The sequence below is a fragment of the Beta vulgaris genome, chromosome 3 (genome assembly GCF_026745355.1).
Source record: "Beta vulgaris subsp. vulgaris cultivar EL10 chromosome 3, EL10.2, whole genome shotgun sequence".
Lineage (NCBI taxonomy): Eukaryota > Viridiplantae > Streptophyta > Magnoliopsida > Caryophyllales > Amaranthaceae > Beta > Beta vulgaris.
The window spans coordinates 1,028,746-1,053,767 of record NC_079204.1 but is presented as its reverse complement, the minus strand read 5'-3'; the positions used below and the strand labels follow the sequence as shown (position 1 = coordinate 1,053,767).

At 35.2% G+C, this 25,022-nt stretch overlaps 1 protein-coding gene and 1 long non-coding RNA gene across 3 annotated transcripts; both read left to right on the top strand.

Annotated features, from left to right (window-relative positions):
* Positions 1 to 6,467: 6,467 nt before the first annotated feature.
* On the top strand, positions 6,468 to 7,716 carry LOC125495940 (uncharacterized). The gene is made up of 3 exons (XR_007272361.1): positions 6,468 to 6,666; positions 6,949 to 7,304; positions 7,388 to 7,716. It is a non-coding gene; the product is annotated as an uncharacterized LOC125495940 (long non-coding RNA).
* Positions 7,717 to 9,872: 2,156 nt separating this feature from the next.
* Positions 9,873 to 16,602, top strand: LOC104887927 (probable methyltransferase PMT3). 2 transcript variants are annotated; one of them, XM_010672715.4, is made up of 8 exons: positions 9,873 to 10,072; positions 11,835 to 12,136; positions 12,412 to 12,576; positions 12,689 to 12,871; positions 13,183 to 13,777; positions 14,657 to 14,769; positions 14,882 to 15,102; positions 15,878 to 16,602. In XM_010672715.4, the coding sequence occupies exons 2-8, from the start codon at positions 11,882 to 11,884 to the stop codon at positions 16,197 to 16,199; spliced, it is 1,854 nt and encodes a 617-aa protein (XP_010671017.2). In that variant the 5' UTR covers positions 9,873 to 10,072; positions 11,835 to 11,881; the 3' UTR covers positions 16,200 to 16,602. The 2 variants fall into 2 exon arrangements, with proteins under 2 accessions (XP_010671017.2, XP_010671016.2); XM_010672714.4 differs by having other exon boundaries at positions 9,874 to 10,072; positions 11,790 to 12,136.
* Positions 16,603 to 25,022: the final 8,420 nt, after the last annotated feature.

The following is a 25,022-nucleotide window of genomic DNA, read 5'->3' as shown; positions in this document are numbered from 1 at the left end:
TAATGGAGGAACTATATTTCCATATGTATTATAAAAATGTGTAACTAAGGATGTATTATATTTAACATGATACGATAATCCAAATTTAATTGAGCATAAATTAGAAGAACACCTTCAAATTAACTATGATCAAATTTTAAGAATAACATAAAATATCAATTAATAATAATTTAAGCGTATTTCTTTATGAGCTAACCCTAAGGTCTCAAATGATACATGAGGTACCCTCCCACCACCACAACAACAACAATAATAGTTAGTAAGAATTAGCTATGTTTACCTATAAGGTAAATTTTCATAACAGTATCAACTATATCGTTCCATATTTTGAGAATAGCATAATCTTGCGTACTACTCTGATTATTAATTATTTTCAATTATTAATTAAAAAAATATGAATTTTTTTATATATATATAATAGTAAAAATTTATGGTCAAAACTTATGTAATTATGAAAGTAAAATGTAAAGAGGTGGTGAAACCGTGAAAGTACAATCTAAAGAAAAAATAAGGGTATAAAATCCCCAATATCTGGCTTTAATTTAAGGCTGTGAGCCTGTGAGGGCTTGCTCAAAGTAAATGTCAGATATCAGATACAACAGTGAACAGTCTCAAAGGTCATGTTATTGAACTTGAAGTGAACTCAAGGAGTCGTCATTTTCACAAACCTTTTTACTTGCACTGTTACGTTGCACAGGACATTGAATTGATTCGTTATTATTTAACATAAGAATAAGAGACAGAGATTCCCTAATATTAGTATTTTTAGTCATTTATTTTAGGAAAAAAATAAAATGGAGAGAGTATAATCAATTATAACGTGAATAAATCAAAAGTGTTTTGGTTTAATGGTTAAGATTGAGGTGTTGTGTCCTGTAAAAAGAAAAAAAAAATTGAGGTTTTGTGAACGATAAATTACAGGTTCGAATTCCCCTCTCCTTTTTTGTACTTTGTACTTTCGTGACTCGTATGAATAAAAAAGAACTATAACGTGAATCATTATTTAAAATTTGGAAAGATAAAAGGTACTTCATCCATTTTAATTATCTTGATAAATTTCGTTACTAATGTTAGGAGTAATTACAAGGGAAATATTTAAGTAGAGAAAAATAAGAAAAAGAAATTGCTTGGGAGAAAAAGGTGCTTAAAATGGAAATAAAATATTGAATCAAACATTTATTATCTCAGTTGATGTGAAAATGTGTGTTGAATTCTTAAACTGTTTCCATTTAAAGAAATGTATTTAATGCTTATATGTAGCCTAAAGGCTACATATAACATTATCCCAATTATTTAATGGTTGACCAAATTTCTATTGTATAAGGAAAGTAGTTAGTATTGTAAGAGACCGTCTACTTTTAGTTAAAAATTAGGCATGACTCAGGTCAAATATTAAGAAGAGAACATGCCACATTTTTTATTATAGTACTAATAAAATCTATTTAATTAGGGACCGGTTTAATCTATTGCTTAACCGGTTTAATTTATTTAATAATGATATTCTCTAACTCATTCAGTGACTAGTTTAATCCATTTAGTTACTAGTTTAATCCGTTCAATAAGACTACCGAGTTATTTTTTGAAATTGTAGTTCGAAAATGAAGAAAACAAAGGAAGGAAAAGATAACGGATGAATATAATAGTGTTGAGTTAGAGTAAAATGGAATGGGCTTGTTAGAAAAATCCAGCATTGGTTCCTTTAATTTTATGTTAAAATTAGACCGTCTATTCTAATAATTTATGTAAGAGAAGAGATGAGGACTTAGTGTCCATGCTAAATTACAAATACACTCTAAAAAATCAAACTCGTCTTTACCAATAATAGAAAAACAAAATTGGTCGAGATTTAATAATTCTTTGTCAGCTGCTTTAGTATAATTCTTTAACGATTGTAAATTGTTAATAAACCATATTGTTTGAACTTTGTAAATACGAAATATTATGTTGTCAAGATATATCACTAACCATTTTTTAATTGAAGATTCTAATTAATTACGTTGATTGATTGTGTCAATCTAGTCAAGTTATTAATGGTGATTGCATATTTCATTTTCGACTTATTTCATATGACAAGTTGCATTGATTCTCATTTTCAAATTTATTATAAAAAAACGTCGTTTTAATTTATTAAAGGGTACTCTAATCATTTCAAACAGAGATACCACACCTTCTCCCTTAACTTACTGATTAGATAATAGAGATAATATATTAAAGGTATAGAGCTTAATTGCCAGTGGATACATAATAAAACGTAGAGGGAAAATGTTATACCGTAAGCAGAAAAATATAGAACGAATCACGAATGGAGATTTCGCTTCAATAGTTACTCTCCACTACACAACCTTAGTGGCAATAGATATTTAAGGATATGTATTTCGAAAAATCTTCGGCATAAATTTAAATTTACTTCATAGAAGATCAAATTACATCTTCACTAATGTTATCAGGATCGAGATTTTACTTTGGATTGTAGAGGTTGGTAGGATCGAATCGGTGGGATCGGATCATAGGATCGTAAGATCATACAATTCCGTAAAATAAGGATAATTATGCTAGAATATGGTGAGAAACTTATGTTAAAAAATTTACGCAAATTAATAATGACTTATTTCATTAAAAAATGGTGATAGTTTTTCAATACTATAAGATTTAAGTAACATGCAACCAAAATCTAATAAGAGAAATATAATATGTGAAATTACCTTATAATTTTTTTACGATATGATCAGATCATAGAGTGGTATGATCGTATTAAGATCCTACCATGTGATTTTTTATGGTTGGGTAGAATCGAAAGATCCTACGTAGATCGAGATCGATGAGGTCCTTCCGGATCGTAAAATCGTAGGATCGTAAAATCCGAATCGGGATTTTAACAACAATGCATCTTACATCTCTAAGCAGTGTTTTACACCTTTTTGCTGTCATCTTGGCAATATGTTGGTGTGGGCCGGGGGAGAGATGTTAATCAGAGGATGCTTGGATGTAATATTGTGAATGAGTAAAGTTGTCTGGGTGAGTTAAATTGGGTATATAACATATGTTGTCTTTATATTCATTAACATAAACTCTTAGATGAACTGTTAGACTATAATTTATGGTGTAATAATCCACAAATCACCATATCTTTGTAAAACGAAATAAAATGACATGAAATAGATGACATAATGACATAAAATTTATGTCATTATTCATATAGTCCATATCATTCTTGTTCGAATTTATGTAAATATGCATGTTATAGAATAAATTATGACCGACTCATTCATTAATCATATACTTCTATGAACCCACCAAACCGAAAGTTGCATATATATGTAAATGTAGTTATGTTTGTCGACAAACTAAACTTTTGCATGTTTGTGATTGGGATGTTTCCTGATTTTAGTGTGTTGATATTCGATATAGGTAGTGAAAGGCTCGCATAGTGGGCCTTGTATGAGCTTGAGTTGGGCTTATACATAATGGGCCGCCTTTCACTTGCTGCTGCTGCCTTGTTATTTGGCTTTCACTGGACACTGGTAATATCTCATGCTTTTAATTCGTTGTCATAATTGTTTCACTTGTGCATTTGGGCATCTACATGCCTACAAGTTATAATACCTTCTAGTTTGGCTTGCAACATGATATTCTCAATCAGCATTGTTTCGAAGTCGCAGCCCACATCCGAACACAATTCTCATTCTCATTCCCACCCCTACTCAACTATTCATTATGGGGGAAGATTCCATTTCCAGATGCATTCTCGTCCCACCAAGTACGTATTTAAACCCAACCCCGCCCCAATACTTGCGTGACTACTCGTATCCGCTTTGTACCCACTTCATTCCCGTCCCAGCGCTTGCATGGATATCCCCACCACTTAATACTCGTGTCACACTCACATATTTATATTTTTGCAGGATTAAATTATTAGTAATATAAATATATAAAGAAAATTTAAATAGTAAATATACGAGGCGGGCGGGGGTGGGGCTGGGAGGGGAGCGGGCGGGGATGGGGTGGGTATAGCATAAAATCCACACCCGCTCCATCACCCCATTACGAATACGGTTTTAATCCCTATCCTCGACAAACCTAGACCTATTCGCGTCCCACTTGGTGGAGATGGGGCACGCTCCTATTTGACCCGTCCCACTGCCATCCATAGTTATAAGTTATGTGAGACTAGTCAGACTACCTTGTGAAGACTTCTACATAGTGAGCTTGTTTGAATAAGGAAAGAAAAGCCATTATTGGGATTTTCCAATCAAATTTTGCTTATCAAAAAATTAATTGATAATCATTTGAATGTCTTCTTTTAATAATTTAAGGGTCTATTCAACAAAAATAATTGTTGTGGTAGTTGTTAGTTATTATATTAGACGATATTAGATGTCAGATTTTAGCTATTAGCATTTGACTGTAAAAATAACTTTTGTAATAATTAGTGTTCAATAAAAGTTGTTAGTTTAGAAAAATAATAAAAATGAATCATATTCAATCTACAAAAACTATTTCAAACGATGTATTTGCCTCAGAAGGTAATATTTAAAATTTGAGTTCATTCATCATACACACCTTTGAATGCACACATTATTCTTAAATACTTATATGATAAAAATTATATTAGTATTTTTTTTCCCAATACACTAGTCGAACATCAAAAACAATATTTCATCATTACTAGAGTTTTGACCATAAGTCCAAATATGAAAAGCTACTTCAAAAATTATTGCCGAACACATCCTAAATTTATGTTTTTTTTTAAATGCTGGCTGGACAAACAATTTGGAAATGTTCGAGTACATGTTGATTTAGGGTAATACTAAAAGTGAAAGTATTGGGTCAGACCGTCTGACGTATTGTTTACTGTCAGACGGGCTGAGCCCAATACATCAAAACCATTATTGGTCTAGGTTTGCATAAGCCAAAGCCTCCCTGTCATCTTCCCCACTCAACGTCTCGCGAGAAATGCTTCAACAACACAGTATGTCTCCCTTTAATTCTGGGGCAATTGTATGTTTTTTATGTCCAATGACTCCAATCTGGTAGGCATAAATGACAATTTTATCGATGTTGTTTCCAAGAGATACAAAAAGACAGTTCAGAGCAAGCTTTTCTCTTGATCAATTCATGGAACAAGGCTACCTCGCCAGCTTCTCCATTGGCCCATATATCTTGGGGGATTCTCAGGTTTGTATTCATCTGGTGTATGAGAAGATGGGTGTAGTCTGAAAACAATCAAGAAGAAGCTAATTAGGAAGGCTTTTGACATGATTCGCAAGATCGCTGATGAGGATCATGATGAAATTGATGGGAAGGACAAGAAGGATGTTGAGAAGTCTGTTGAGGTCTAAGGATGATGAGAAGAAGGGTCAGTTCTGACATTATGGTAAAGCAAGATGAATATGGCTTGGAGGAAAACCAGGGCTTTGAATTTTTTCAATTGGGTATTGATATTTTTTAGTTAGGTATTGTTTTGTTTCAGTTGGATTTTGTTTTGTTTCAGTTGGTGTTTTGTTAGTGTTTCAGTTAGTTCTTGTTGTTATTTTAGTTGGTGTTTAATATGTTTCAGTTGGTGCTTAATAGTTTCAGCTGCTCTTATTTTTCCTTTCATTCAGTTGGTGCTTTGTTGGTGTTTCAGTTAGTTCTTGTTATTCTTTCAGTTGGTGTTTTATATGTTTCAGTTGGTGTTTTAAAAAAATTTGAAACCAACTGAAAAAAAAGAAGACTACCTGAAAAAAATGAAGACTACCTGAAAAAAAATGAAGACTACCTGAAAAAAATGAAGACTACCTGATAAAAAATGAAGACTACCTGAAAAAAAAACTAAAGACCAACTGAAACCCAAGTGCGTCTAACTGAAGCACAAGTGCTTCTACCTGATGTCGTCCGACCAGTTTATTGTGTCAGACGAGTCTGACACAATACCTTTACATCATACTAAAAACACCCTACATATAATAAAATAAATGAGTAAAATTAGATCAAATTCGAATCGTTAAACACTTCCTTCGTTTTTTTAAGAGGACTCGTTTTGACTTTTAACACTATTCACATATGTAACTTTGACTATCTTTTGTGATTCGTATTTATGGAAAAATATAGTCATGTGAGAGATCTAGTTAGATTCGTTTCAATTTATATTTTTCGTAATATCAGCTTTTTGTAATTTTTTTTATTAATAATTAAAGATATAAAAATTTAAAATTATATATCGATATGTGTACGGTAGGGGAGTGCAAAAATACCCGGCCCAACTACCCGATAACCCGGCTCCATTTAGGCGGGTATTTAAACTGTTTTTTCAATTATAATGGGCCGGGTACCCGGCCTGAAGAATTGCTACAAACGTGGGCCGGGGCATGGGCCTTAATCTTAGGAAACGGGTACCCAAATTACCCGGTTGAAAACTGTAAAATACTATTTTTTTTGTAAAGGAATTAAAATATCTGTTTTATGAGAGGATGTTACTCATGTTAGTATGTTAGGGTTAGGTTTTTTTTTCTTGTTGAGCGACACTATTCACAAAGACACAAACAAACTCTCTCTCTCTTCTCTTCTGTCGGCGTAACAAATCAACACCATCAACTTAGCTTCATCACTCTCAATCGCACAATCAACAGTTCAACACCATCAATCTCTTCTGTAATTTCTATTCGGTTCTCATCTTCGTCAAGAGAAGTAAGTTATTTACTTGAATTTGTCTCATGCCATGTTGAGGAAATCCTTTTATTTTGATTAATTACAGAAAAAATATTACTCCTTCCTGTTAATGAAAAAATATATTTTTTTTTTCAAAAAGTTTTGAAGTTTTTACATATGATTGTTGTGTTTTGAACGACTCAGCATTTTTTCATATTTCATATGATACCTCTATGTTTTTAAACTAATTCTTCACTTAAATGACCTTTGCCTAACTTTTTTTTATTAATGACTTCTTTTGTTTTGCTTGATTACCACCAGTAAAAGGTGATTGATGAGTTTAACAACAACTATATGTAGAAAGGTTACCATTACTTTACTGTGTTATAATGGACCGAAAGATATTATCTAAGAGGCCTTATTATGGTGGGCTGCACAAGGAAAGAGTTATCCAATTCTGATGACAATGGCACGTGATATCCTAGCTATTCCGGTCTCTTCCGTTGCTTCGGAGTCCGCATTTAGCACGGGGGGTCGTGTTCTAGATTCATTTCGCACTTCTTTGAGTACTAGAATGGTAGAAGCCCTTGTTTGCGGTCAAGATTGGATGCGTCAAACCAATACACTTATTACTATAGAGGAAAACTTGCTGGAGTTGGAGAATATGGAAGAAGAAGGTAATTATGTCAACCTAATATATGATGCCCTTGTTTTCAATTTTCATTATACTAATATATTTTATCTTGTATGTTTTTTGTAGGCATGAAAGATTTGGTTTTGGAGCAACCAACAATAATAATCGATGAGACACTTGAAGTTACGGACTTCACTATTGCATGAAATGATCCTGATCTTAAATTAATTTGTGTTTGTTTTATTTAGTTGAGTGTTAACAGTTATTGAACGTTGTAATATTTTCTTTGCTTTTGTAATTTAACAAGTTGAACTTTGTTATGTAGTAGAGGAACTTTGTTATGTATACACTGCAGCCTATATCTACCTTTTAACAAGTTGAACGTTATGTAGTATTGAACAAGTTGAACCTTTGTTATGTATACACTGCAGCCTATATTTTCTTTGCTTTTGTAATTTAACAAGTTGAACCTTCTGTAAATATTGAAATTTAGTTGCAGACTTGCAGCAACTTACAGCAGCAACTTACAGCAGCCTATAGAGTTAAGGCAGTAAGTTACATCAGCCTATAGAGTTAAGGCAGTCAGTATATTAAACCGGGTACCCTATAACCCGGCCCATTAAATCCGGGTACCCGACATTCGGGTACCCGATTTTAGTGGGCCGGGTCATGGGCCGAATAAGTAATTACCCGCTTCTCCGGGTACCCGCTTCTCCGGGTACCCGCTTTCCCGGGTACCCGCCAATGAACACCCCTATACGGTGTACCAAAGAACGGATCAATTAAAAAAACATACGTAATATTGTTTGAGATGAGGTGACTTTGAGTTATTTCCACCACTAAATGTCGGTACCTCGGTATTTATTGTAACCAATCACCGGCACGAAGGGAGTGGGGAAAAACCACAAATTTGGAAATAAACAAACAACGAAGAGAAATCGACCAAACGCGTAAGAATTGAAAACTGGATGTATACCCAATTCAATTCCAGACATAATGGTAGTAAAAAATAAACACAAAGCAAATCTGAAGAAAATGGGATAATACCCACCTTTTATTATTCTGACATTAATATATCATTATATCCTCATTCCTCAAAAAGAAAAAAAAGACCCACTTGCACTTTGGATTTCATAGCTTGCCATCAGTATGAGTATGACCCTGCGTCGGCAAAAGTCTAAGCAGTAGGAGTGGGACTACTACACTACTTTATTCTTTTTTTCTATTTCCATTTGCTTTTACACTTATCTTGAGGTGACGGTTGGCCGTTTTAATTGGCTTGTTTGACTGGCTGGAAGCATTGACGGTATGTATTGAGTTTTTGAATTGGCTGTTCAGGTCAATTGTTTGCAGAAGTGTTTGGTAAAATTAGTTATGGCGGTTGGCTATTTTTTAGAGAGTTTGTGGGTCAACAAACTAGCGAACCAATTCAAAAAGTTATTGTAGACAGTTTTTTCATTTTGGCTTAAAAGTCAGCTTTTCAGCTAATAAAAAAGCCGATAACCAAACACTTTTTTTAACTATTTGACCAAATTAAAAAGTCAAAAGTTAATGAAAATGTCATTTACCAAACATGGCCTTTCTCATTCTTGCCATGAGTCATGATAGGAGTGTACCATGCACATGGTATATTCAAGACTAATTTTTGTTCATTTGCTTATTTAAAGCTCTATCTGTTATTACATTTTGCTCATTTGGATGATTTCAAATGGACGATGAGCAAAAAATTGGCCTCACGTGTACCGTAACTCCGTACGCATGATACACTCGGGAGTCGAGTGTATGATAATTATTTTGAAATATGGTTCCTCTAAAAGTGGATTATCTAATCAAAATGTGCATTCACTCATTATAACTCATTCACGACGAACCAAATAACCACTAAGGGCCTGTTCTCCCCAACTTATTTTCAGTTCAATTCAATTCAGTTCAGTTCAGACCAGTTCAGTTCAGTTCAGTTCAGTTCAGATCAGTTAAGTTCAGATCAGTTCAGTTCAACTCTTGACAATACTTTTACTCTCACATATCACTATTCAATTCAGTTCAGTTCAGTTCAGATCAGTTCAGTTTAGTTCAATTCAGTTCAATTCAGCTGTTTTATGCCGAAAAGAACATGCCCTAACTAATATCTTATAAAGCAGTCCGAAAATTCGACTATATAAATTTAATGGTTCAAAATGGCGGGTCCATCATAAATCTAAACCAATAGATCCAACATGAATACTTACTTAGTGACTTGTGATTTGATGTACCTTTAGTGTCTACTTGAAGCTTAGGAATTAATGCTTGACAACAAGTAAACAGCAATTCAGCAATGGATACAAGTACTAATCAATGAACTAAATATTCATTTACACTATAAAGCATTTATATAACGATCTTGACGTAATATCTGGTAAACAAACAATAAAGAAACACTTTTTCTCCCCCTCTATCTGAATTCTGACTGAGATCCAAACTCCATATTTAAATTATTAATTGGTGTCGATGACCGACTAGGCGACTAAACGCACTGATGTTGACGGGATTCGATAGCTGATCTTAGTTAACACTGCTATAAAATCTATATTTTAATAATTGTCATTAAAACTATTACCACCTTTATTAATTTAAATATTTCGTCGTTTAGATCCTTTTCTCTCTCACTCTCACACTTCACTCTGTCACACACACACTTTCATAATCCTCTTTTTTTTTTTTCCTACTTTCTCTCTCTATTTCTGCGAAAATCTAGGGTTATAATCCCCAATTTCTCACCTACAAATTACTTCAATTGATTCTCTCTACCTATTTCAAGTCAGATCTATATCGGTAAATCACTTCACATTTGTTGTTAATTTCATTTTGTTCTTAGTTTTTTCGATTGATTTTGATTTTGTTGATTTTCATCTCGTTTCTTCAATATTGAGGTTTATTGTTTGTTTGCAAGATCTGATTTCAGTTGAGTTATCTACAATGTTACGATTTGTGAGTTGATTGATAAGAAAATCTTTGTTTGTTTGTGCTAGATCTGGAAGAGAGGAGTTGTTTGATTGATTTTTGCGATAAATTAATGTTTAGAAGTTGTTGTTCATTTGTTTGATTGATTAGATCTCATGTTAATTGCTGTTTTTACTAGAGATTTGTTTGAATTTCATAATTGTCGGTGCTAATTATTTCCGAATTTGAGGTTATATTATATAGTAAGGAAGTGTATAACGATGTCAAGCTCTGTGAGATTCTATTATTAGGTGAGCACTAAGCTGAAAATGTAAGCGAAAAGTTGAAAGGGGTGGTTTAGGGAAGGTTACTATTTTTGGAAAGTCATGCCCTTTCTTCTATTGGTGTGTTGAGTTTTATATTTGTTTGTGGAATCATGTGAAATATAGATGTTAAGCTAGGTCCACCTGACTTACCTCTCAAATACAGTGAGTAGGAAAAATCGCACACACTGATGAAGATTTCTAATGTTTTGGCTAATGTGATTAGGATCACTTCATCGATGTTGATTTTGTGTTTTGTTAAGAAGTTTTTGGATTGTATTCCCAGTAAGCATTATGTATTGTTAACTTATTGAGAGTGCTAGGAAGTATGATCGGGTATCGTTTGAATGTTGGATCACTAGCCTTTTGTTGTGAGGGGGTCGTAGGTGTATGGATCGGAGTTATAACTTGGTCATAGTTGTTGTAAAGTTATAATTTTATTGGGGAATATTGCACTGCTGAACTAGAGTTCAGTGTTTATTGTGTATGGAGGTAGGAAGGTGAGTGACTAAATTACACTAGAGGAACTTATCCTCGGTCCACGAACTTGGCTAGAGAGCATGCTTGTAAATGTCTAGGGAAGCTGAGTTGTTGCAAACACTTTTTTGAATGACGAGAATAACGGAACATGATTCTTGTGTTCCTCTTGTTTCATTGCTAATAGATTATATTGCTTGAGAATTTTCAAATACTATTAATGATTGGATATTTGCTTGCTTTTATGATCTTAAACTAGCATGATTTTGCGGTGACTTCAAACTTTGTCTTTTATTCTCCATTTTAAAACTGTTTGACGAGTATGACGGCATTTGATTTATTCCAATGATATGAGCAGCATGTGGTCTGTCTTACATTTTGCCAATGCCCTCTTTCTTTCTACGTTTTCATGTGTGTTTATGTTATACTTCCTCCGTTTAGAAATAGTTGCACCATTTCTTTTTTGTGCATTATTCACATCTTACACTTAGATTGTCTTTGGTGATTTATATTTTAGGAAAAACATAGTCATGTGGGATCTTGTTAGATTTGTCTCGATGTAAATTTTTTTAATATCAACTTTTTATAATTTTTACTTATTGATAATTAAAGATATTAATGGTTGAAATCATACATCGGTATGCGTGAAAAGTAGTAACGGTGCAATTATTTCTAAACGGAGGAAGTATTATGCAAAGCTTATTATGTGTACCCATGGTCATGACATGAGCTCTTCATTGTTCCTGCACTTCTAATTTTGTATTCTTGAAGTCTGATCGTCATGCCTGTGATGTGAAATTTGCATGCAGAGAAAATAAGAATAGAGGATCTGATCATGATCTTCTGATTTTCAGAAAGAAGTTAAAGTGATTAGTCTACTTAAGAAATATCTGGTGGTAAAATGAGAGGAAGATCTGATGAAGTACAAAAGAAGCGCTTGGTCACTGGTTTAGTGTGTGCAGCACTTGTCCTTGGTTTTCTATATGTATATCAGGGATCTATATTTGGCTCACAAAGTAGTGGTGCATCAGCGTTGGAGTATGGCAGCAAATCTTTGAGAAAATTTGGCTGGGGTGGGGATGAAGATGCAGATGACACCACCTCCAAGTTTTCTCTGGAAGATGGAGATGATGGTATTATACCTAAAAGCTTCCCTGTAAGTTTATCTATGCCCTTATTATGCATTGTCAATGGTTAAGTATCATTCATATCTTAAAACTATGTTACTCTTTATTTCACCATAGGTGCCTGTGTTGGATACTCTTGCTCCAATATAGGACACTTGTCACTAATTTTGGAACAAAAACAGGCTAATCATGTAGTTGCAGTCTAAAACTTGGGTTCATTTGATGTCTATTGTGGCTAAGTCTGAGTAAGAGTTCTTATCAAAATGTATATACCTCTTAATTTTGTTTCCTTTTATCCTTAAAGGTTTGTGATGATCGGCATTCAGAATTGATTCCCTGTTTGGATAGACATCTTATATACCAACTGAGATTGAAGTTGGACTTGTCTTTGATGGAACACTATGAAAGGCATTGCCCTCCTCCAGAAAGGCGCTTCAACTGTTTGATTCCACCACCACATGGGTACAAAGTGAGGATTCCGTTTCTATCTTTAATCTTAGAATTAGCATATGCTTTTGGCATTCTTGTTATTCATTAATTACTCTTCTTCTGGAAACTTAGATATCACTCTAATTATGTAGGTTCCAATCAAGTGGCCTAGTAGCAGAGACAAAGTGTGGAAAGCAAATATACCTCATACCCATCTTGCTCATGAGAAGTCTGATCAAAATTGGATGGTTGTGAAAGGTGAAAAAATTGTATTTCCTGGTGGAGGCACTCACTTTCATTACGGAGCTGACAAGTATATTGCTGCAATGGCAAATGTATGTCTTTTGATACTTGGATAGCAGAAATGAAATGCAGTCCTTCTTTACCAAGATAAAGGGTTTCCTTAAGCTTGCTCATATATAGTTCATCTTTTCTTTCTGATATATCTCAACCATAATCTAACATGAAACTTTCTTTAGTTAATGGCACTGGTTTACCAATGCTGCAATGCTCGCGTCAATTCTTAATTAATGGTTGAAATAGAATATTAGCACAACTGTGTTCGTACATCTATAATACATGTTATGATCTAATGATTTAACAAAGTTACTGAAAAGAATTTCTGTACTGTGTTCTGTCTTCGCAGATGCTTAACTTTTCAAATAATGCCATTAATGACGAAGGTAGGCTAAGGACTGTTCTTGATGTGGGCTGTGGTGTTGCAAGTTTCGGTGGTTATCTTCTGTCATCTGAAGTGATAACTATGTCCTTGGCACCGAATGATGTTCATCAGAATCAAATCCAGTTTGCCTTGGAGAGAGGGATCCCTGCATATCTTGGTGTTTTAGGCACAAAGAGGTTACCCTATCCTAGCAGGTCATTTGAACTTGCTCACTGCTCTCGATGTAGAATTGATTGGCTTCAAAGGGATGGTATACTTCTTCTTGAATTAGATAGATTGCTGAGACCAGGTGGCTATTTTGCCTACTCTTCTCCCGAAGCTTATGCACAGGACGAAGAGGATCTTAGGATATGGAGAGAGATGAGTGCTCTTGTGGAGAGGATGTGTTGGAGAATAGCTTCCAAAAGAAATCAAACTGTCATTTGGCAAAAACCTTTAAACAATGACTGCTTCATGCAAAGGCCTCCTGGTACCCAACCTCCTCTTTGCCAATCAGATAGTGACCCAGATGCTGTTTTGGGTGTACCAATGGAAGCCTGCATCACACCATACTCTGATCGTGAGTCTTATTCTTGTTCTTGTCTCATACCTTGACCTTTGCATTGTGAACTCATGTGCCTGATAGTTTCTTTGTTTTGCATTTTTTTTCGTGGTGATTCAATGGGAAGTATCTTTTCTGAAAGATTTTTTCTTATGAAGATTTCTTGTGAAGGATATTTTTTTCACCTCGATCGTTTTTCCTCCCTGTATCTTGTAATGAATGTATGGGCTACTGATTTCACAAGTTTAGGAGATCTAAGTCTTTCATGTTTGCCAGAATAGAAATACAAGTTTACAAAATCTACACTTAGATCGTTATTCATTGAACATAATAATAATAGAGAAAAGTTTGTCATTTGAAAATTTGAATTTCCTCCCATCTCATGAAAAGTTTGATTTCTGGGTGCGATGTAGCTCTGTGTTAGCCACAGTATCTTGTTCTTCATTGGTTATTATGTGCTTCTAAGTTGTGTTCCTAGTTTTCTCTTATCTGTTGCCTCTTCTGAGCCTTTCCCCCCTTCTGTTTTTTATTCATTGGAAAGTTTTTCATCTTTGAAGTCAATGATTTGTGCTACTTCCTTTTACTTCAAGCATATAATATGGACTGTGTAGGGTCCGAGATGAAACTCTGTTAATTTTGCTTGTCCTACTCCTTTCATGTATTGACCCCTAGAATAGTAAAGGAAAAAAGGATCTGCATAACATGCGCTCCTGATTTTGAAGTCGCTAAGCTTCGGTTAGGACTTGCCGTGTAGATCTTGGAACATTATTATAGCTTTCTGTAAATGTTTTCTTATGTGTATTCGATTTTTTTTGCCCTGACCCTTAGGTTACATTGTATTGTCAATACATAACCTTTGCTTTTATGCTCAGCTGACAACTTTGTTCATCGTTTCAGATGACCACAAGGCGGGTGGTGGTGAGTTAGCTCCCTGGCCAGCTAGATTGACTTCTCCTCCTCCCCGGCTTGCTGATTTTGGTTATTCAAATGACATGTTTGAAAAAGATACGGTATGTAGAACAAGCCTATATCATCTTTCTTTAAAATTATCACTCCCAACACTGATTGGGAGAAAACTGAATAGCAACTCATCATCCACGTATTGTTGCCCTTTTTATGCAGGAAATGTGGGGACGTAGAGTTGAGAACTACTGGAATCTTCTAGGTTCCAAGATCCAGTCAGATACTTTGAGGAATGTGATGGATATGAAGGCAAATCTAGGATCATTTGCGGCAGCTCTGAAGAACAAGGATGTCTGGGTAATGAATGTTGTTCCAGAAGATGGACCAAACACACTTAAGCTGGTATATGATCGTGGTCTTATTGGAGCGGCTCACAACTGGTAAGCAAACTAGCTAATATTAGTTCCTTTTGGCTTGATTTTAGTAATGTATGATCTTATAGAAACAAGTAACACGTCTAGTAAAGCTGGAAGCAAACCACGTAAAGTTGCCATGGTATAGTTAATTTTTTAGTGGAGCTGCTGGTAAGGGACTAAATTTTGGTCACAAAGAATGCTTTTGTGGACTCCAAAGTGAAGGCTATACTCCCTGACAGCGAGACTTGGTTGGTAACAATACCCATTTATGGCTATCTTTGTACTAAGAATGCTAGTGAAGAGTACTTTTCTTTACACTTCTTATGGATAGATTATGCAACAATTGCACTATATTGGTCAAATAATTCCGGAGTCAAGGTCTTTCTATCAGCTCGTTGGATATTTGGTTGCTCATTGCAGTATCAACTTATGCTACACATCCACTGCTTGGTGAACTTTGACATTACACTTTTTTTCAGTTGTGTGAGATCCCAGCTGGTTCTGCTGGACCACTGTTGCCTAGTCTTTTATGGCTCCCAATTAAGCTGAGCTACTAGCATGGCCTACATATGTTCTCCAGTAGGTTAACCCCCTTCCGTAGGAGAACATAAACATTTCCTTAACTAGGTTGGGAGCTGTAGTGATGGGAAAACTACGTGGTCATCCAATCGATTAGAGACAGTCTCCAAATTACGGTTATTCCAAATTAGTGAAGTTGGTTCCATTGTTCCCAATTTGACTTTTTTGTACTAAAACTAATTGCTTGTGGATTACTGATATATCCGTGCCTTTATTTTAGGTGTGAAGCCTTCTCAACTTATCCTCGTACATATGATCTTCTCCATGCCTGGAACATAATTTCTGACATCGAGAAGAGAGGCTGTAGCCCTGAGGATCTTCTGCTTGAGATGGACCGGATGCTCAGGCCTACCGGTTTTATTATAATCCGAGACAAACAGTCCGTAGTAGACTTTGTAAAGAAGTATATGTCAGCTATGCATTGGGAGGCAGTTGCAACAAGTGATGCAAGTTTAGATTCAGAACAGGATGGGGATGAAGTTGTGTTTATTCTTCAAAAGAAGCTATGGCTCTCGAGTCGAAGCTCCAGGGATGAAGAATAATTCGAAATCACGAAGGTTCTATTTTTCAGCCCTCCTTGATGTTTCATCTGCCCAGAATTAGCAATCAGTTGCAGTCACATCTTGTAGAATTAAGTTAAATTTATTTAATTGTATCCTTCTATTGTCCGCTTTTTGATCTAGTTTTTCTTTTTGCTATCATTTTTTCTCTATATCTGGTTTTGAATGTTACCACTTAGATTTTAGCTGATTAGCCTATAGATAAGAAGAGCATGAAGCATCTGTAGGCTGTCGCATTGGTTTATTCCTCGATATATGTTTTGAGCATACTTATAGGTATTTCGGCCATTCATTAGTAATTGTAACAAGACAACATACGGCTGAATTACACAAGGGGATTGAATTTTTATAAATTTGTTTAATAAGAATTTATCATATTATTGTATCTTTCCTTGTTGCAATTGTTGAACTTTTTGTTCTTGATCACTTTGGTTTTCCCATTAACATCCTTAGCAAGTCTCAGTTACTGATTTGGTAAGTGTTGCTGTGTTGGTTTTCTTTTGGTAAGTGTTACAACAATGTGATACCTAGTTTATCGTGAGTTATACTTCCTCCGTTCCATAATAAGTGAAACATTTCTCTAAAAAAACTCTTACATAAAAGAGAGAAGTGTTTCACTTATTATGGAACGGAGGAAGTATTAAATAGAGAATTATGAGATCATGGGTCCATATTTGCCATATGTTCTGGAGAAAGTATTGGTTGGTAATCAACTGTTAGACTCTCCAATCTCCAAAAGACTCCACCAAGGGTAGTTTTGGCATTTTGACACCTACGTCTCTTCCAATTGGTGGTCAGCTAACACCGCTTGAGCACCAATTGGTAATCAGGTGGTACTAATTGATACCACTTGAACAGGCTCGACCCTTAGCATGTCCAAAGTGGGATATGAAACAGGGCTTTACTTTAAAAAAAGCCCCAAATTGACAAAAAAAAAACTTTAAACATAAAAGACTTGAATTTGATAGTCAAAATGTGAGCAAGTTTGTTGAATTTAACTCTTCTTGGAATATATCAAAAGAGAAGAGAAAATTTTCGTTTGATGCATATATTGTTATTTGGTTTACGTGCATATTTTAGTGAATTCTTCATATACGGGCCTATATTTCAGTATTAGCACAGTGTCTCCATATTCTTTAGGCCGGCGCTGCACTTGAAAGAGACATATAACCAAATTTTACTAATTAAGAAAGGCGTAGGTATCAAATTATCTCGATGATGTTATTCTGGGACTTCACCCGTTGGTCGCCTAAACAAGTTTTTTTTGTGTGCAAAAGATGGGAAATGTAGGGCAAAAAATCTTTAGGCTACAAAAATGGTCCCCATGTAGATATATTGACATTTACCATGATTAACAAAGAGTAGGTCAAGAAGCAAAGGGAAGTGGTTCTCATTGCATTGACGGCTTTTATTTCCTTGGGATGACAAGGTTTTTTTTGACCAACTGAATCCAAACTTGAAAGAATAACTATTAGTTCAAATAAGCTCTAAATCTTTTGGACCACCAGATTTGTGCTGAATTTGGAGTAACATAATGATGATCAAACTAACATAACGCACATAGTTCTACCTAAAAAAACTTAATATTAACATAATTTGATAATTATTAATCCAATTTTTCAATCTCCTTTTTTTCATGCTTTTTTATGAATAAATTCTTCTGTATCATGTTAGCGATATTTAGAGTTATTAAATTCATAATAATCTTTTTATCAACCATGTTTTGTATACGCTATTAATTGTAGCTTGGATCTATAAAGCTTTTTATCTTGCACTTTTTCGATTTGTGAAAGACTTATCAAATTGATCTTAACTATAATTACAAGAGAACTAAAAAAATTATTTTAGGAATGATGACGGTAAGGTGATGACTCGTTACTTATATCGAGTCATCTGGATCATAATGCTAGTAACACTAACAAATTTGTTAATTGTTAATCATGAATTCATCATATTTTTTATTAATAGCGTTTATTTATTTATTGTTAGCAATCAATATAAAGTGGTTAACATGAATAATTGTAAACAAAACAATAATAATCATTATTAATTATGAATAGAGCTAGGTAAATGTCAAAGCCAAACCTATATATAATTGGCCTATGGGGTCTGATGAAATAATCTCTCATTATTGCTATCATTAATTTTTCACTATCAAATTTATCAGTTGGGAATTTGAGATCATCAATTATTCCCTAAAAAAAATGGATGGTCATCTATTCTTTCAATCAATGGATGTAAGGGTTTTTTTTTTTTGCACATTTAATACCAAATCTTCATATGCAGGCAGTTGAAATACCAATTTAATTCATACTCCCTTTAAACTAATTTATAAAGATCATATTTCAAAATTTCTTTTACAAATATCATAAACGATATTATTTTTATAGAAAACACGTTATTTGACAAGTACTTTTAACCGGATAATAGATGAGATAAACATACACGTTATTTATAATAATCTGAACACCGTGAAGAGGAGTGATTAGATTAATAGGTGTTTCTATATTTTAAATTAATTGTTCTATTTTTTTTTTTACGCTATCTATCATGCTCCTAAAATTACAAACCGAATTGGTTGTTATTAATAAATAATGAAAGTAGTATAAATATTTTGTTTAAAACAGGCAAATGAATACAAAAAAAAAGAAGAAAAAAAGCAGATGAATTATATTAGTATACAAACATTTGGTTGGGGTCCATTTGATTAATTCATCTGGGCCATGGGTTATCCAATCCTTCATTCACTTTCATCCTAATCTAAGGCCTTTAATTTGGTCCATTCCTCTTGGTGAAGTTGTACCAGTCAATTTTTAACGAGAGCTGATTGATTTTTTCCCATTTATGAAGACAGATGGGACCTTATTGTAATTTCATCGTCTTAGGCTCTGTTTAACACTAGCGTTTGAAATAACGATTAGCGATTTTACAAGATTAAAACACTGCTACAAAAAAATCATTCAATTATTAATGACTTTAAAATCTATCGACTTGTATCTAGGTTGAAAATTGGTGCATATGACAAACTAATTTCCTACTTTTCTTGGGATTCGTGGCAAGTGCGCTCTTTTCAAGCATATTTAGGAGTATATTTCATGTGATTGCTCAAGCTTTTTTTTTTTCTCTAAAACATCATTATTTTAATTCTTATCAAGCTTATTATCTGCTCCTATTTCCATAATGCATAGTCCTAGAGTATAGGTGTTATTTATGACTTGAAATCTTGTGAATGGCGTAAAGCTGACTTTGAATGCACATATCTCTCAATCTATAAATGGTTTTGATGTGATTCAAATTGGAGGTGATAGCTTATTCAAAGAGATTTCCAACGATAGGTCATATGCCCAATTCCGCTGAGAAACGAGAAAGTTACTACTGTTTTACGAAGAACTAACGAAACTGTTTCGTCTCGGGTCCAATCGGGCGGATTTCACCCGACCCGGTCGGGTGGTGCGCTGGTTTGTGCGCTACACGCGTTTTTCGGTATTTTTTTCGTTTTTGAGTTATCTTTTAGGGTTTGTACGGGGTTCCTTATGATTATAAAAGGGCTTCTGGGTGTTCGTTATTATTGACACAACTCAACTTATGAAACAAGTTTAGCCTCTAGAATTTAGGACCCCCTGTATTATTCTCTCTAATTTTCTCCATTATTTCTAATCCCCCACATGTGGACGTAGGTCAAATTTGACTAAACCACGTAAATCCTTGTGTTCTTTGTTTGCTCATCTTTATTGTTTTCTCACCTTTATTATTTCATTGATTTTCTGTTCCGCATTAATCAAACTACAACATCTTATTTCCTAACAATAGGTTTCTTTAGAGCAATTTAGTAAGAAACTTCTTAAGAGATCAACTTATTAAGAGCAATTTATTAGAACCCAAAAAAAAAAATTAGGTCTACAAGAAAGTCAATTTTTCCCGATTCTCTCTTCCAATCTCTCTTAAAATCCTAATTTACTCTATCATCTAGGAGGTAATGGGGGTATTTCGAGTTTTATAATTATAAGAGATAATGTATAACAGTATCGTCATGAAACTAGACAAAGTGGTTATACTTATAACTTAATAACTTATACTCCATCCATCTCATAATATAGTATTTGTTTCTTTTTTACACTGTATTCAAGACGTAATTTTGACCTAAGTTGATATTATGAAACTACACATTTGAGACGAATCTAACAAGATCTCACATGAATATGTTTTTATATATATAGATGAGAACATTCGGTCAAAGATTTTAAAGTTTGAACCGTCAAAAATAAAATAGACATTATATTATGGAACGGAGGGAGTAGTATATCGCCATAAATCGTATGACAATAGCAAGTAATAAATTTCCATTTATGGAGAAATAGAGCAATGCCTGTCATACATAGAGAGCATGGTTTAACTTTATACAGTTGTACGTACGCTGTGCAGCTGTGGAACATTATGAGTTCTACTTCCCTTATGACTTTTGTCAATTACTTCTTTTAATTATTACTTCTACTTTATACAAGTAGTTCATGAACTGATGCCTTCATTTTGAAAACATTATTCATTTGACTTGAACTTTTACGCAAAATCCTAACTAATTCGATGATTGATATATATATTTAGTGGATAAGCTACTTGATCACTATTAAATAATATAGACAGTTAAAATATAATTCAAGTGATATGATTAATAATATTTTAATGCTTCTATTAGTAGTAGGTAGATTACCTACTGGATAGATGTAGCAATGTCTTTCTTTTTATCCAGTTCAAATAGAACAGATCCTAAAATAATGCGGATACTTTATATATTCAGCACAAGCTTTTTAAGTAGCTTTTAGTGTTTTGACTTGGTCAAAATACTAATTAGAAAAAATAAGAGTGTTTAACAAGGTAGTGGTGTAAGTAGCTTTTAGTGGTACAAGTAGTGTTTTAGTAGTGTTTGTCAAAAGCTACATTTTGCAGGTTTTGGGTAGCTTTTAGTGTGGTGTATAAATTATATGTTAAAGTTTTTTTTTTTGATAATTTGATCTTATTATTGATAACAAAAAAAGGACAAGAGCCCTCTATCAATAAATCAGGTAATCCCTTCAGAAAGGGAAACTTTTATAGTACCTTAGTACACCCAATTTAGCGGAGGACTCTTGACCCTTGGTACACATACATCCGATGCTGGGCCATATACATACAAACAGGTCATGATAACTAAATGCATACAATTGTGGGAGCTAAAAAAAAACACCTTGATTCATCTGCTCTAACCAAGCACAAAAAAAGACTAGCAGACCTGCCAAAAAAACTTATTATGGATTATACCCCAGAGCTACACATGAACTGAAGCTTCATTGATGATACTTGAACAGTGACTTGAACCCTTTTAGAGACTCATAACCATGCTACAAAATCAGCCCTGCGATGAAGGCCTTGCTTAGCCATTGAGTCGGCAACAAAATTCGCGCTTCGACCTTTGTGAACAATTGAGATTTCTGGACCTCCCCTTCGCGCATTTCGAATGTAGTTCAAATGGAAGTTTAGGTTCCAAGGGCCCCCATTTTCACTATTACACCATTGAACCGCATTTGCCGAGTCCGATTCAATTATGAGCTTTACTCCTTTCAGCACCTCACTTGATAATGATATCTTTACAGCTCTGTGAATTGCGAGTATCTCTGCGCTGTTTATCTCCATGAACGGAATTGGAGAAGAAAATAAACTTATGAAATTCCCAAGGTGGTTCCTTAGAACCCCTCCAATTGCAGATCGAGATTCTATAGGATGCATGGAGGCATCCACGTTCCATTTGAATGTGTGGGATGGAGGTGGACTCCATGTCGCAACTCGCTTCAAGGTGGAATCTGACCAACTCAGATTTGTTTTGCAATTCCATTGAAGGCATGCTGGGTTTCGAGTAATATCCATGGGGGAGTACGGGAACTCTTCTTTCCAACTCGAAATCCACCATCCTAATCGAAGCAGGACTAAATCTTTCAGGTCTTTCATCGATGAGTTACTATCGGAGAAAATTCTTTGATTTCTTTCTTTCCACAAGGTCCAAGTTATGATAAAGAAAACCGTCACCCATACCTTTTTGAAGAAAGGTGCTTTTTTGGGCCATTGCCACTGGGTAAAAGCTTCACGGAGAGTGCGAGGAAAGCACCAACTGACTTGCCACATATTCAACCACCAAGACCATAACTGGGATGCGAAACTACAGTGAAGCAGTAAGTGGTCACTTGTTTCACTTTCTTGAGAACATAGAGGGCATAAGCTATTTTCAACCGAAATGATGCCAAGAGATGCTAACTTACATCGAGTGTTTAGTTTCCCCAATAGAGCAAGCCACACAAAAACTTCTATCCTATGTGGCACTAACCCCCTCCATATTCCCCTAACTGCATCTTGATGAGATGGAGGGCGAATTTTATCGAGTTCCATTGTGACAGATTTTGTGGAAAAAATACCTGATTTATTATAAACCCATATTATGCTGTCATGGGCCTTTTGGGATGGGCATACTTGCAGCAACATTTCATCAAGCCTCTTCTTCTCTACACAATCTTGGGGCCTCAAAGCCCGCTTCCAACTGAAGGTCCAAACCCAATTCATACCTTCCCAAAAACCTTGCGCAGCCACTGTGACATTTGGATCAATTGAGATCGAAAACAGCCTCGGGAATTCTCTTTTTAAGGGAGATGAAGCCAACCACGGTTCATGCCAGAACCTTGTTTGGGATCCGTTCCCAATATTCTTGCGAATGCCTTTGCTAATAATTTCTTTGACATCTGCTTGGTGGAGTATAGCAGCACAAATTTTACGCCATGGTCCTCCTGACTTTGGGATAACAATATCCGATATCGACGGTGCTGATGAGTACCTGTACTTATCGCAAATAACTTGACTCCAAAGAGGAGTTGGATCTTGAAGGAGTCTCCAGAACCATTTGGATAACATTGCAATATTTTTGTGGAGTATGCTCCCTATGCCTAGACCACCCATTGTTTTCGGCAACTGCACAATTTCCCATGAGACGAGCGAGAGAGATCTTTTTTCCATATTTCCAGACCATAGGAACTGTCGAGTGATTTTGTTGATTTTTTTGATGACCCCTGTTGGAATGGGGAATATCGACATGTAGTATATTGGAAGGTTTGACAAGGAAGATTTGATCAAGGTTAGTCTCCCTCCTATCGAAAGCATTCTTCCCTTCCATGTTGCGAGTTTCTTTGAGACTTTGTTGATGATTGGATCCCAGGCATGAATCCGAGACAAATCACCTCCTATGGGCAGACCCAAATAGGTGAAAGGAATATCACCTGTCTTGCACTGTAGATCAGCCGCTGCTTGTTGAAGCCATATTTTCGGTGTGTTCAACCCGATGATTGAACTCTTGTGGAAGTTTACTTGAAGGCCTGAGGCAAGATGAAAGAGTATAAGAGCCTTCTTGATGTTTTTTAGGGATTCCATCTTTGCTTCACTGAAAATCAATATATCATCCGCATATTGTAAATGCGTTATATTTAGCCCATCTTTTCGAATTTCCAGCCCACTCCACAGCCCCATGTTTGATGCTTTCAAAATCACCTGGTTTAGCACTTCACCAATTAACAGGAACAAGAAAGGAGATAATGGATCTCCTTGCCTCAAGCCTCTTTGGAGCTTGAATGGGGCACTAGGTGATCCATTGACCAAGATCGATGCATATGCCGATGAAACACATGACATTATCCATTCCCTCCATTTAGAGGGGAAATTCATTTGTTCTAGGACCCACTTGAGGAAGCCCCATGAGACACTATCATATGCTTTGTGGAAGTCGAGCTTGAAAAGGATGGCCTCCTTTCCATTTTTCTTATATGAGTCAATTATTTCTCCTGCTACTAATGCCCCGTCAAGAATTTGTCGACCTTCAATGTATGAGGATTGGAGAGTACCAATGAGTGAACTCATTATTTTTTGTAGCCTCGAAGCCATCAGCTTTGCTATTATTTTGTATAAGCATCCGACCATACTTATTGGTCTGAAATCTTTGAAACTCGAAGGATTGTCTATTTTCGGAATAAGGGCAATGTAGGCTACATTACACCCTTGAGGCAGTTGCGATGAAGCCCAGAATTTGTGAACCATTTCATAGATGTCGTGCTTTACAATGTCCCATGCACTTTTGATGAATTTAAAATTAAATCCATCTGGCCCCGGGGCTTTGTCTGAATCGCATGATGCCACAGCATTGTCAATCTCCTCGCGCGAGAAGGGTAGAGTTAGTTGCGATCCCTGCTCCTCAGTCACTTGCTTAAAATTCAGATTATCAAAATGTGGTCTGATGTCATATTCCTCCCTGAAAATTCCTTTGAAGAACGCCCTAGCTTCATTTTTTATGCAAGATGGATCATCAACTGGCTGCCCATCTATGATTATGCTGTTGATGGAGTTTTTCCTCCTTTTGTTAGAGGCAATATCATGAAAGAATTTTGTATTGCGATCTCCTTCTTTGAGCCATGATATCCTCGAGTTCTGGGCCCAGTACAACTCTTTTCTTTTCATCCATACCCATAATTCTGATTGAGCTTTTTTGCGGTTGTCAACTTCTTGTGCTTCGAGGTCACGAAAGTTATTGATTTCATCCAGTCTCTGAATTTCATTTTCAAGCTTTTTGATCTTTGTATCTATGTTGCCAAACTCATTTTGGTTCCACTCATTAAGGCGCTTCTTTACTTCTTTCAGTTTCTCTCTCGTTTGTAAAGCTGCTGACTCTTGCCACACATTCTTCACTATTTTCAGGCAATCTGGATCTGTAAGCCAGCAATTCTGGAACCGGAATGGCTTTGG

Bases quoted from the DNA above. Each gene is read 5' to 3' on its own strand.
- LOC104887927 (XM_010672715.4), top strand. From the start codon at position 11,882: ATGAGAGGAAGATCTGATGAAGTACAAAAGAAGCGCTTGGTCACTGGT. The intron at 12,137-12,411 runs GTAAGTTTATCT...TTATCCTTAAAG, and splicing joins TTATACCTAAAAGCTTCCCT to GTTTGTGATGATCGGCATTC. The intron at 13,778-14,656 runs GTGAGTCTTATT...TCATCGTTTCAG, and splicing joins CATCACACCATACTCTGATC to ATGACCACAAGGCGGGTGGT.